Source organism: Muntiacus reevesi, chromosome 6, assembly GCF_963930625.1.
Source record: "Muntiacus reevesi chromosome 6, mMunRee1.1, whole genome shotgun sequence".
Classification (NCBI taxonomy): Eukaryota; Metazoa; Chordata; class Mammalia; order Artiodactyla; family Cervidae; genus Muntiacus; species Muntiacus reevesi.
In genome coordinates, this window is record NC_089254.1 from 97,527,243 (window position 1) to 97,540,541 (window position 13,299).

At 43.1% G+C, this 13,299-nt stretch overlaps 1 protein-coding gene across 8 annotated transcripts in view; it reads left to right on the plus strand.

The window, feature by feature from the left end:
* Positions 1–5,360, plus strand: part of LUC7L2 (LUC7 like 2, pre-mRNA splicing factor) — a 54,573-nt gene extending 49,213 nt beyond the window's left edge. For all 8 annotated transcript variants that reach the window (XM_065939170.1, XM_065939174.1, XM_065939173.1 and 5 more), the window contains 2 exons: positions 299–490; positions 4,342–5,360. In XM_065939170.1, the coding sequence (XP_065795242.1) occupies positions 299–490; positions 4,342–4,519 (370 nt within the window). In that variant the 3' untranslated portion in view covers positions 4,520–5,360. The remainder of the gene's footprint in view (positions 1–298; positions 491–4,341) is intronic.
* Positions 5,361–13,299: the final 7,939 nt, after the last annotated feature.

The window sequence follows — 13,299 nt, forward strand, 5'->3', positions numbered from 1 at the left end:
ATAGTTAGATCCATAAAGCATGTAGGTAATATAGTCCTTGGCATGTAGTAGTAGTATAGATTGTTTCCTTCATTTAAAAGAATACTCCTGATGTAAATTTATACAACACTGACCTGAGAGCTATTTCTTCTTTCAGAATTCTAGTATGTAGTTATTTAATATACCAGCAGTTTATTTCAGTGTAGATTTAGCTGATTTGAAATAGTATTGGCATTAAGTAAGTTTCTCTGTAAAGAGTAGGCTTTAGTAATTGAGAAACTTAGTGCCAACTAAACTAAAAATTAAATATCTTTTCTAGATCCAGGTCCAGGGAGCATCGCAGACATCGCTCTCGCTCCATGTCACGAGAACGGAAAAGGAGAACTCGATCCAAATCCCGGGAGAAACGCCATCGCCACAGGTCCCGCTCCAGCAGCCGTAGTCGCAGCCGCAGCCACCAGAGAAGTGGGCACAGTTCTAGAGACAGGAGCAGAGAGCGATCGAGGAGGAGGTACTGAGGTCCATAGGAGGATATGGAACTACCTTTACAGTTTAGACTTGGAATACTAGTGGTTTGAACTTGCATCTGGTAATTTGTACACATTTGTGTGTGTGTGTATAACTTTTTTTTCCCCTGATTATATGGGTACTTCAGAAAGAATATACTTATGAGCCAGAGTAAGAAATTGGAACCAATACGTGCAGAGGTTATTGCTTTTCTCTGGTTAGTGTGTCTTGGGGAAAAGTACTTTATGGGCAAATAAGTTTAGGTACCAGTACTGTGAGAGCTTCTCCAGTATGTATTGGCAAATTAGGAACTCTGAGAAGTCCTTTTGTTAAGAGTTGCTTGACTTACTGTTTTCTAAACTTCTTGGAGCTGGTTACTTTTTCAGAGCAGATAAATTCAGTATATTCTTGTTTATTCTGCACTATAGGTATGCAATGTTATATACAGATAGCTTGGCGGGGCAGGTTCAGAATTTTAAGGAAGTTAGACATCACTGGCATGAAAATTCAAAACATGCAGGGAGGGCAAACCCAGGGTGAGGTATGTTAAAGGACTTGAACGTCTAATCAGGACAAAGGATTAGAATATGATGGAGCCTTTGTACTCATGTTCTGTATAGACCAAGCTCCCCAAACTTCTCAGGTCCCATCATGGCCCTTAAGCCAGGTCATTTCTATGAAACAGAAACATTTTTTGAGTGCCTAGTATCTACTAATCTCAAGCTTTCTATGGATTATTACTCCACATAAAACCTGTGACAAATTTCTAACAGCTTTCTGCAGATTCCTTTTTTTATTTTTGGCGCCTTAGCTAGCCATTCCCTGAAACTGCTCACAGACTGAGTTGGATATGATAGGCCCTTTTATTTATTTTCTCGCCTTGTTCCAAGTAGGTTCCCACCCCCTCCTCCAGCTTTATTGAGGTGTAATTGACAAAGTTGTAAGATATTTAAAGTGTACATTGTGGTGATTTGCTATACATGTACATTATGAAAGGATTCCTCCCATCTAGTTAGTTAACACATCCATCACTTCACATATATTTTTGCTGAGAACATTTATGTTCTACTCTTAGAAAACCAAGTAGTTCTTCTACTGTACTAGGCCTAGTAAACATATATATATATATATAAAAGGTAGTTCAGCAACTTTATTCAAGTGAATTAGGACATAGGACTAATATTTTGACAATAATGAGATTAACCTAAGTGCTAAACTGGAATCAGAGTAAACAGTATGGGAGTTTAGTGCTAGTGCTAAGTCGCTTCAGTTGTGTCCATCTCTGTGGGACCCTATGGATTGTAGCCCTCCAGGCTTCTCTGTCCATGGGATTCTCCAGGCAAGAATACTGGAGTGGGTTGCCATTTCCTTCTCCAGGGAATCTTCCCAACCCAGGGATCGAACCTGCATCTCTTATATCTCCTTTGTTGGCAGGCGGGTTCTTTACTGCTAGTGCCACCTGGGAGTTTAGATGAGGGAAATATCAGAGTAATTAAAAAAGATAGCTTCAGGGAGTAGCCTAAAGCCTAAATAGAGTAGGTATAATTTGAATAGATAAAACCAGGTAGGAAAGAGATATTTTAGATATTACAGGCACATGCAAAGAATGAGCTGGGAATTTGTGAATTTTTAAGGGACAGAGTTATTCATAGTGTGCTTCTAGGTCACTTACATCATTAAAACTAGGCACACAGTACAGTGCCCAGAAAAATACATTTTAAAAAATTCTCCATGAATCTTACCTACACTGTAAATTTTAAGAATCATCTTGCTGGTTGGTAGAAGGTCTAGATAATTTCTCTTGTCACCTTGGCCCCCGTCATTGTTTTGGTATCTCTGCACTCTAAATGTTGTCATTGGTGGTGGCGATGGCGGGGTAGGCATGAAGTCTCCTTCTTAGGGGACTCAGTCCCTAATGTTTCCTGTGTTTATGAAGGTAATATAGGAAATTTGACCACCATACTACCTGACATCCCTCATCCAATATTTTCAGCATATTGTTCATAAAGAGGATTGTTTTTGTAGAAGTATATCTTTTCTCAAGAACACTTCTAATCTTGATACTCAAGATTACTGTCTCAAAGCAGTATTTTGTTTTTTGCTGAAAATGAGCAATTGCTGTTGAAATCTACTTGATATAAAAGAGAATATCAAGTTATTGCTGCATAGTAACAGTTTTAATTTCAAGGTAAAAATCCCACCTAAAGGTCTTTAATAACTTGGCATTCTTCTGCTTCAACTGTGAAGTACTGGTCTCAGTAGATTCTGCTTGCAGCCTTTCCTGGCAACAGCCACCCTTGGTAAACGAGGAACATGTGCATTTTTCTGCTGCCTGCTGTGTTCAGGTGCATACAGTGCAGACTTCAGAGTCAGACTACTTGGGTGAAAATGGCCTTGGCCGAATTATCTAATTACCCTTCCTGTCTTTCCTTATCTACTTAGAAGAAGAGTACCTGCTTCATCAGAATTATTGGTATACTGAGTAAAAACTGCTTTTGTACAGGTCATTGTAACCTCTGGCAAAATATTAGTCGATACTCATCTCACAGTCTGGCGTCGTTTCTCTGGGACTCACCTGCAGTACCTATCCTTACTCTTAGGCAGCATCTCAGTCTTTGTCCTCATATTCCATTCCTACAAAGACATGGGTGGGATGTGTGGAGTGTGATTTAACATCATTTTAAAATTAAGCTTGTTAAAACCTCAATTCAGTAGAATGCTCAAAGTTGACATTTAGTCTTTCAACCTTTTTGGTTTAATCTTTTTAAACGATATTTCTAAAGCTGCCTAGTATAGTAGTGTTTTTTTCCCTTGCCTTAGTAGTTGAAAGTATTACTTAATCAGGCTTCAGATCGTAATTCTGAGCATGGGTTAAGTGAGATAATTATGTAAAAGTACCGTGTCGCCTGTAAAGAACCAAATAAATGTGATATGTTCCTAATTTATTCTAGATGTTGAAGGTATAGAAGATTCCATATTAATTCTGATCCCCTAGTGTCTTTTGGTTTTCCTTCTGACTGATTCTCTGGTATGAGCTTATATTTACCTTTCTTATTGGCTCGGTATGGGAATGGAAAGGTGGTGTTAAGAAACAGTTTCGGTTAATCAAGATTTATTATAGTGTGATCACCTGTCTTTTATTCTGTTTTTTTCCTATTGGTTGAATGAGCTAACTCAGGAGGAATAAAGCAGAGTTTTAAAATAATCAGTGGTTACTTAAAGCCATATCATTGAGTAGTTCTCTTATCTAAGTTGAACATTGACAAACTGTTGCCTGCAGGCCAAATCTGGCCTATTGGCCCGTTTTTATATAGCCAGGGAGCTATGGATGATGGTTTTTATATTGCCAAGGAGTTGACAGAAGGAAGAGGAAGAATATACCACACTTACATGACCTGTAACACCTAAAATCTTTACATCTCTGGCCAGACAGCAAAGAAAAATTGGTTCCTGACTCCTATCATAAGTCGGTGCTTTCCATCTAATTTGGAATGTACATTCTGTTTTTAAAATGCTGGATAACATTTTTAAGGTATTATCTTGTATATTTTCATATTAAATACATTTGCTGTGAGCTGGAGAAGCTTTAGGGTTGCCTCTGAGATAATGATTTCCAAGATAGTCTCATTATTTTGGCTTATGGTTTTTTACCCTTAGCTCTTTGTTTTCACCCATCTCCTTAATTAGTACCCTTACCAAATATAGTAGTGCTCTTTTCTGTCAGAAAACTGACTCCTCTTTCTTAGATGTATTCTGTGTATCTTCAACTAATCAGTACCTTAATATTTATCCGATTCTTTCATTTGGGTTTTGGGTTTCCCAACACATTTTGCTCCTCAAATTAATATTTTTCAGATCCTCAAAAGAAAGATTCAGAGACCAAGACTTAGCATCACGTGACAGAGACAGGAATTCAAGAGACAGATCACCTCGTGACAGAGATCGAAAAGATAAGAAGCGGTCCTATGAGAGCGCTAATGGCAGATCAGAAGACAGGAGGAGCTCTGAAGAGCGCGAAGCAGGGGAGATATAATTAGCTGTGTACATATCCTCAATCCTTAAGCTTCTTCTGGAGTTACATACTATTGTTTAGTTTACAGCTGTTTGGGGTGACACAGTGAGCAGTTCCAGACACCGATCCAGCTAGGCTAGGTGTACAGCATCTAACTCAGTCTGTACTTGTTTTCTTTGATGAAGCCTAAAACTACATCCATAGTTTCTGGTGAACCTGTAATACACTTCTGAAAGTCCAGTTTTATATAATAAGACACAGATGTCTTTATTCTTTCTAGTAGGACTGATAGTGAATAAATTGTGTTACTTGCCTTGGGATTTTTTGAACATTTGTAAAATGCTGTCTTCCTCTCTAGTCCCAAACAACAGTGACTTTGGGAATTTCTTTTTAATCCTTCTTCCTTTGACTCTATATCCCCTGACACTTCTACCCTCTAGTGGTAAGAGAAAGGGGTACAAGGAAGCAATATAACTTCTGTTCTAAGGTTCTATTCCCATTATTAATTACTAGCTGATTACAGTTCAGAACATTTATACTGGAATGTGTGCTGGAGAAATTTAAAATACGAGGAGTTTTGTTTGTCTAACGGTGCCTATTTTAGAGTTGGAAGTTGAACAGCTGTTGCATTACATACTTTGCTTTTTTATTGAAATTTTGAAATCAAACATGTCTTGATTTTTCTGTTCTTCTTGAATAGCTACATTCAGGATGTTTTGAGATGGGGGGTGGGGGCAGGGACTTTCATAAGCACTTGTTTTATTTTGTGTGTGTGGAGTACAAAGATGACACCCTTATTGTAAAAAATAATAAAGTGAAAGAATCACCACCACCATCATTAAACTGTAACTTGTCTAGTAAATTGTCACTAGAGCTATTTGCTGTGGCCATTTCTATTCTGTTATTATAGTGCCTTACTGTGCAAGGCACCAAAGGAAATAAATATATACTTACAAAGATTCAAGATGAATTGTTGCTCCACCTGGGCCCTTGCTGACTATATTCCAGCTGCTTCAGGACTGTAACAGCCACTGTAGAGAAGGACCAGAACTGCAGAAGAAATTGGGTTTGTTTGTTTTGTTTTTCTTCACATTGAGCAAACCGAAATAAAAACATGGTGTAACCAGTGTAAAGAGACTTAACGATTTCTGCGTTGAAAAGCTATATATCCACTCATGTTGAAACAGTAGTTAACCTTGTGATTCTAGGAAAAGCTGAGAAATATATTAAGTAATATAAGGATCTGTGAGTATAACTAAGATCCTTTTAAGGATCACCTCTCTCAGGTTCAGCTCTGGCACAGCTGAGAATCTTTGGAATCTTGATCCAGCACAATATGCTGTACTGATATTTTGGGGGAAGAAAGTTCTTTGTTTTTCCTATCCAAAAAAAAGCTGTTAACATCCATTATTCATTATACCTCAATTACTGGTATTCAGACTTCCCCCGGTATAAACAAGGCAATACAAAGTTGTTCTTTCTTTACCTGTTGTAATTTGAAAATGAAAAAAAGGTCTCACACTTCAGCAGTCAGGGGAGGCAGGAGAGGGCTGAGAAGAGAGGTTTGGTGGCAGAGGCTGACTCGGAGGGCCAGGCAGAGGACTGCCAGCGGAGTAAGTGGTGCTGGGGCCACAGCTGAGCAGGACTCGGGTGATGGGGGAGCAGGTGTTCTGAACTTCGAGGTGGGCCTCCATGTTTTGCAGAGACCAGGATGTTAGAGGTTTGGGGTCTACACCGAGGGTCAAACCAAACCGACAGCATAACAGGGTTCAGGCTGCAAGCAAGGCATTCAGGCTCGCAGAACTGGGCGCTCGGTCGAGGATTCAGCCAAGTGAAGCCTTGTAGGAAGTGCCCACACCTGAATCTGCTGCTGCTGCTCTGGGAGAGGCTTCTAAGGCCACTCCTATACCTGGGTACTGCTTGTAACAAGACCCAGCTCCAGCAGCCTTAAACAAGGTGGTCACTGGACACTCACATGCTTGAGTCCATGTGACCGCTCCGCTCTCAGGATAGCACTGGATAACCCAGATGAATTGTGCCCACACCAGCTTCGTCTTGCCTGACATGCAGGGAACCAACATGCTGAAATGCCAAGGTTTGAGGCAAAAGAGGGTTTCATGTCAAGTCAGCTGAGTGAGGAGATGAGAGAACAGATCTTAAACCCGCTTCCCCAAAGTCTAAGGAGTGTCAATAGGATGATGAGTTACAAAGCAGGGCAGAATGCTCTTGCCTTGGAAGAATTGACATTGTTAAAATACCCATTCTACCCAAAGCATTCTACAGGTTCATTGTTCTGTCAAATTACTCATGAGGTTTCTCACAGAACTAGAACAATCCTAAAATTCATATGGAACCATAAAAGATCAAGAGGGATGGAGTAGAAGGTTGGGGTGAAGGTTTGGTTTTTGGTTACTTGGGTTTTGGGGGAGTTTTTAGGCTGCACTGGATGGCTCTTGGGGTCTTAGCTCCCCGACCAGGGATCAGACCCAGGCAGGCTCCCTGCAGTGGTAGCGTGGGGTCTTAACCACTGGGCCACCAGGGAATTCCCTGTAAGCTTTTATGTAAAGAATAAATAAACAACAAGGCCCTACTATATAGCACAGAGAACTATATTCAATACCCTATGATAAACCTTAATGGAAAAGTATTAAATATGTATGTATAACCAGATCACTTTGCTATACAGCAGTAGTTAACATTGTAAATCAACAGTACTTTAATAAAAAGCAGCAGGGATGTGTGAGGTGTGGGGTGCAATGGGGAAAGGTGGTCGGAGAAGGTGCAGGGATCATTCTGCCCTCTTGGAACTAGGCTATAGGCCTCTGCAGGTGTCTGAGCATGCTCTGCTGGAGGGTGGGTGGTGGGTGGTCCTAGCCAGCCTTAACCAGCTCATGTGCACCAGGTGCAGTTGAGACTCCCAAGTGCCTGGGGAATAAATAGCCCAGCCATCCACCTTAGTGTTCAAGGCTCCTGGCCTCTTAGGAAACATACAGATGTTAGTTAACCTTGATCAGTGTGAGGCAGATAAAGATTTGACTAATCCTCATGTACTATTTCGGTCTACTGCATCTTTTTGATCATTCCTCAACCTTTTAAGTGCTTAAAATTGTATCTTTTTTGTACCACACAGCTGTGGGAGCTTAGTTCCCTGAATAAGGATCGAACTCGTGCCTCCTGCAGTGGACGCGCATTTTCTTAACCACTCGTCCACTGAGAAAGTCCCTTGTTCCTCAGTCTTGAGGAAAGAGTGGCAGTGCCCACTCTGAATACTTTTTGCCGATTAAGGGTGTGTAGACCTAACAAGGACCTGGGTAAAGAAGCTGTTAGCACTCATTTGAAAATACTCTTATTCCTGATTTCAAGTTAACCTTTTGACCCCAGTAAGCAAACAGCACCTATGTGCCAGCTGTCACAGCATTCATAGGCCAAAGTTGGTCATCAAAAAGATGGACCTTGGTGGGGAGGGGAGGGCAAAGCACACAGAATGTACGTGTGAGACATACTGATAATCTTCACACATCAAGTCAGGGATCACTCTGACCTCAAGTGCCTCAGTTGTTAACCAGTTTAGCTGAAACACATAGATATTAAATATGGAAGGGACATGGGCCAGGAAAATTAAGTATGATTGCTACAATATGCTGACCAAGTGGACTTTTAAAGGGGAAAGACACCCAGGGTTATTTGAGGACACAAGGGAGAGGACCAGGTTTCAGCTTCTGGGGGAATGGAAGTTGGGTTGATTAGTCCAACACGACCTTAATATCTGAGGGTTCTCTATCCCAAGTGTCAGTGAAGGCAGAGGTGGTGGGAAAGTGCTGACAGGCATAACTAAGGGGTCAGCATGCTCAAATATAGAAAAAGGTTTGGAGTAACATATCCAACAGCTAGAGAGAGTACCTGCTTTTGCCAGAGTTTGAGAAATCCTAATCATTGTTCTTCCAAGCCCAGGAGGTCAAAAGTACAGAAAAGACAAAAGAACAGTCATTCTGGTAACACCTGACAAGTTATTTAAGTAACTTACCTTCTGAAGAATTTTATTTAACCAAAGCCAGCACTGCAGCAGTCTTGTTCACCTTAGTTTCTTTCTCACAGCTTCTTTCTGGAAAGCAACTTAAGATCTGCTAGGGACTCACTTGCCCATTCAGAGAAGTCAGTGTCAGGGGTATGGAACCAGCCAAGGTTTGGATGACCTTGGGCAAGGTTTGTTTCCCTTCTGTAACGGGGTCTGTCTTTTCCATCGTGTTCCTCAGAAGGTCCAGTCCAGCAAGGATGGCACTGGTCTTGTAGATGTTTACCCTTCTAAGATTGCAGGGTAGAGGTTCATTGTCCCCTCCTTTAAGAGTTTCCTGGGGAACTTCTGCCTACCAGTACAGGGGACACTGGGTTGATCCCTGGTCTTGGAATATTCCACATGCCACACAGCACATAGCTGCTTCAGGGAGGCACTAGTCCCTCCCAGTTAGATCCTTGGCACTTCGCTGCCAAGGGCCCAGGTTCAATCTCAGGTTGGGGAATAAAGACCCCACAAGCAATGTGACCAAAAAAAAAAAAATCATAGCTGCTTCACATGAGTCTTCCCCATCTGATGGTCTAGAGATTGGAGACCAGGCTTTTTCAAAATGTCTCAAGACACCTTAGTTACAAACATAGTCTCAAAGTTTAGAAAGCCAGATATTTGAAACAGCTAAGTGGTCCCCATATTGATCAGAAAGTCCAAAAGTTGGTTTCTCACTGTCATAGTCCTGTGAGGTTCTACATGCTGGAAATTGATGGACTTGGAGGGATTGAGGGGAGCCCTTGGGTTCCGTGGTCTATCTCATTCTCATCTGTCTCAGTCATCTGATGCATCACTTATTTTATCTTCTTCCAGAGTCTTCCTTAGGATGACACAGTCTTTTCTGAGGGCCCTCCTGTTTGAAATATGCACAGTGGTTGGGCTGGGTCTTTTTTTTTTTTTTTGGTTGTGCTATGTAGCATATAGGATCTTAGTTCTCCGACCAGGGATGAAGCCCACACCCCCTGCAGTGGAAGTGTGGAGTCTTAACCACTGGATCGCCAGGGAAGTCCCAGAGGTCTCACTATTTATTATCCCATTCACGTAGAAGCTTGGGGCCTCCTACCTTTTGCCGAGTCCCTTGTAGGGTCTTCACCTTGGTCCACCTCTTCCCTCTGTGAAGACAGAGTGGCCTGTTTCATTCTCTTGTTCCCTTCTGAGCCTGCCCTGCTATTAGAAACTGCAGGCAATCTCAACAGGTTAAGACATAGGCATTCCAAGAGCACCTTCCATTTCTTGTGTATGGTGGAAGTCGGGGGGGGGGGGGGCACTCTGACCAATAAGTCTTACTCAGTTCAGTCGCTCAGTTGTGTCTGACTCTTTGCAACCCCATGAATCACAGCACGCCAGGCCTCCCTGTCCATCACCAACCCCCGGAGTTTACTCAAATTCATGCCCATCAAGTCGGTGATGCCATCCAGCCATCCTCTGTCGTCCCCTTCTCCTCCTGCCCCCAATCCCTCCCAGCATCAGGGTCTTTTCCAATGAGTCAGCTCTTCGCATGAGGTGGCCAAAGTATTGGAGTTTCAGCTTCAGCATCAATCTTTCCAATGAACACCCAGGACTGATCTCCTTTAGGATGGACTGGTTGGATCTCCTTGCAGTCCGAGGGACTCTCATGAGTCTTCTCCAACACCACAGTTCAAAAGCATCAATTCTTCAGCGCTCAACTTTCTTCATAGGCCAACTCTCACATCCATATATGACCACTGGAAAAACCATAGCTTCGACTAGACAGACCTTTGTTGGCAGAGTAATGTCTCTGCTTTTTAATATGCTATCTAGGTAGGTTGATCATAACTTTGCTTCCAAGGACTAAGCGTCTTTTAATTTCATGGCTGCAGTCACCATATGCAATGATTTTTGGAGCCCCCCAAAATAAAGTCTGACAGTTTACACTGTTTCCCCATCTATTTCCCAAGAAGTGATGGGACAAGATGCCATGAACTTAGTTTTCTGAATGTTGCACTTTAAGCCAACTTTTTCACTCTCCTGTTTCACTTTCATCAAGAGGCTTTTCCTCTTCACTTTCTGCCATAAGGGTGTTGTCATCTGCATATCTGAGGTTATTGGTATTTCTCCCAGCAATCTTGATTCCAGCTTGTGCTTCTTCCAGCCCAGCGTTTCTCATGATGTACTCAGCATATAAGTTAAATAAGCAGGGTGACAATATACAGCCTTGACGTACTCCTATTTGGAACCAGTCTGTTGTTCCATGTCCAGTTCTAACTTGCTTCCTGACCTGCATATTGGTTTTTATAGAGGCAGGTCAGGTGGTCTGGTATTCCCATTTCTTTCAGAATTTTCCAGTTTATTGTGTGTTATTAACCACCTTTAAATTCTCTGGGGCCTCAGGGTCTGTATCTGTATAATGTCTCTAAGCTTTGAAGACCCTCGCTAGAAATTCTGAAAGACCCTCATTTGGGTTCCGTTTTATCTCTTGTACTTTATTGTGCATCCCTCTTTGAATCAATCTCAAGTTTAGGCCTATCCCAGCATTCACATCCCACTTAGCATGTGCTATTGACATAGCCATGCTCACAGCCTCTCACGCCGGCTTTCCAGGTCTACAGCACAGCCTCCTCATGAGCTTTATCCAGCACCATTCTGCGATCTTCTGAAATGAGAAGGGTATTGAATGAGTTCTGAATTCAGTTTTGACACCTGCCCAGGTTGGATTTGGAGTATTAAAAAAAAAAAAATTTTGATGAAAAAAGAATTCTTCCTTTCTCTTTGCTTTGTCTCAGTAAGTTGGTATGTTGTTCTTCCAATTACATAAATCTGAAGTTGAAAGTGAGACTGGACCCAGATCATTCCCACCGGCTGCCTGGTCTCAGCATTCACAGCCCCAGTGGGGACTCTCCTTGGTGGACATCGCCCCATCTGAGCTTGTGGAGCTCCCTGGCCCCGTCAAGTGACAGGTATGAGAAGGGCGAGATCACTCCTGTGGGCCCCTCAGAGACCAGAGGGCCCTGAGCCTGAGGCTGCGCTCAGACAGTGGAAGGAGAAGCAGCCGCCTCGCATAGGGTCGACAGCAAATCCCCCTTTTCATTAGGACTAAGCAAAACAGGTTTCTCTGCCTTCCTTCCTGTTGGACCATAACCTGGCATCTTTGCACAGGTTTATTCTGATACAATCACTGTACCTACGGTACTTCATCCCATTTTTCCTATTTACAAAGTAAATCCAGTTGCAGAGGGACATTGTAAATGCAGGATCCATTTACAGGCCATTTTGCTCAGGAGTCTACAGGATGTTGTGGTCATGCTGTGTTACTAAAAAGTACCATCATTTTCTTTTCCATGGATTCATAACTGAAAGTCTCCCAATTTTGGAAAATGCAGCCTAGAGGGCTGCCAGGGGGAACAGTACTTCCTGTTTTGAAGGGGCTTTGCTTCCAGATGGTCCCAATAATGAAGTTTTTCTAAGGGTCCTTGCTGCCATTACCAAGCTCAATCCCCAAGTATCAATTCTTTTATTATTTATTTTTGGCTGGGCTGGGTCTTCATTGCTGCATGCATGGGCTTTCTCTAGTTGCAGAAAGCAGGAGCTACTGTATGTTGTGGTGCACGGGCTTCTCACTGCAGTGACTTCTCCTGTTGTGGAGTGCAGGCTCGGGTGCTCGGGCTTAGTTGCCCCATGGCATGTGAGATCCTCCCAGGCCAGGGCTTGAACCCATGTCCCCTTCTTTGGCAGGCAGATTCTTTACCACTGAACCATCAGGGAAGTCCCCCCAACAGGTGATTCTGAACAACTGAAACAATCAGATGAAGATGGACAGACAAGCAAGACCCAAACAAACAATATCAGCAACCAAAAACCCCTGGCCTCCAACCCAGGTACAGGGTACCTCAGCAGCTGTGACCTTTTGTATTGTCTGCCAGAATCCCTCCAGTTAAACGGGCCCCCCAGCCTATGACCTGGTCAGGATTATCAAACGGTTTAAGCACTGCTAGATTTCTTTAACGCAGTTACTCACCCACAAGACATCTTCCAAACCAGCTGCTGAGAAATGAAATGTTGGTTGCACCTGGCAGGGAGATTCGGGAGAGGTCCTGGAACAAATGGACCAGGCAGCTGCTTGGACCCGTCCGCGGGCTCTCAGTACCAGCCAAGGGCCAGCAAGCATAAGGTCCACCTGGTCCCCCCCCACCTGGCTCCGCAAACGTGTTACCCAGTCAGCTTTGTCCTGCTGCATCACACAGAGCGCCAAACGCTGAGATGCCGGGTTTGGGGACAAAGAGTGGGTTTATTCCAGCCAAGAGAGGAGATGGGAAAACATCTCAGATCTCGAATCTGCCTTCGAGAGGCTCAGTGTATGTACAGGATGACAGAGGCAAAGCTGGTGAGGGATGGGGAGAGGAGACTGAAAAGAGGTGCAGGAATCCTGCGCAGGTGTAACTAAGCTACGAGGAGGCCGTGAGAGCGGGCACCCACTCACACTGGAGGAGGTGGAGGGTGGGTGGTTCCATCCAGCCTTAACCGGCTTAGCTGAGGCTTCAAGGTCCTAGAAAATAACCCAGGCAGACACTGTTCAGGCTACCTGCTGCTTAGGAGGACACCCAGGTGTTAAAACAACCTTGACTAGTGGAGACAAGTGAAATGGATTTGATCAATCATCACGTATGGTTTCAAAACCACTGCGTCCTGTCTGTAAAGAGCAAGGCCATCTTTGCTTAGGTCTGTGGCCCAGTTGAGTCAAGTTCCCACTTGGAAACCAAGCAAAGTGGACAGAGTTAGTGAC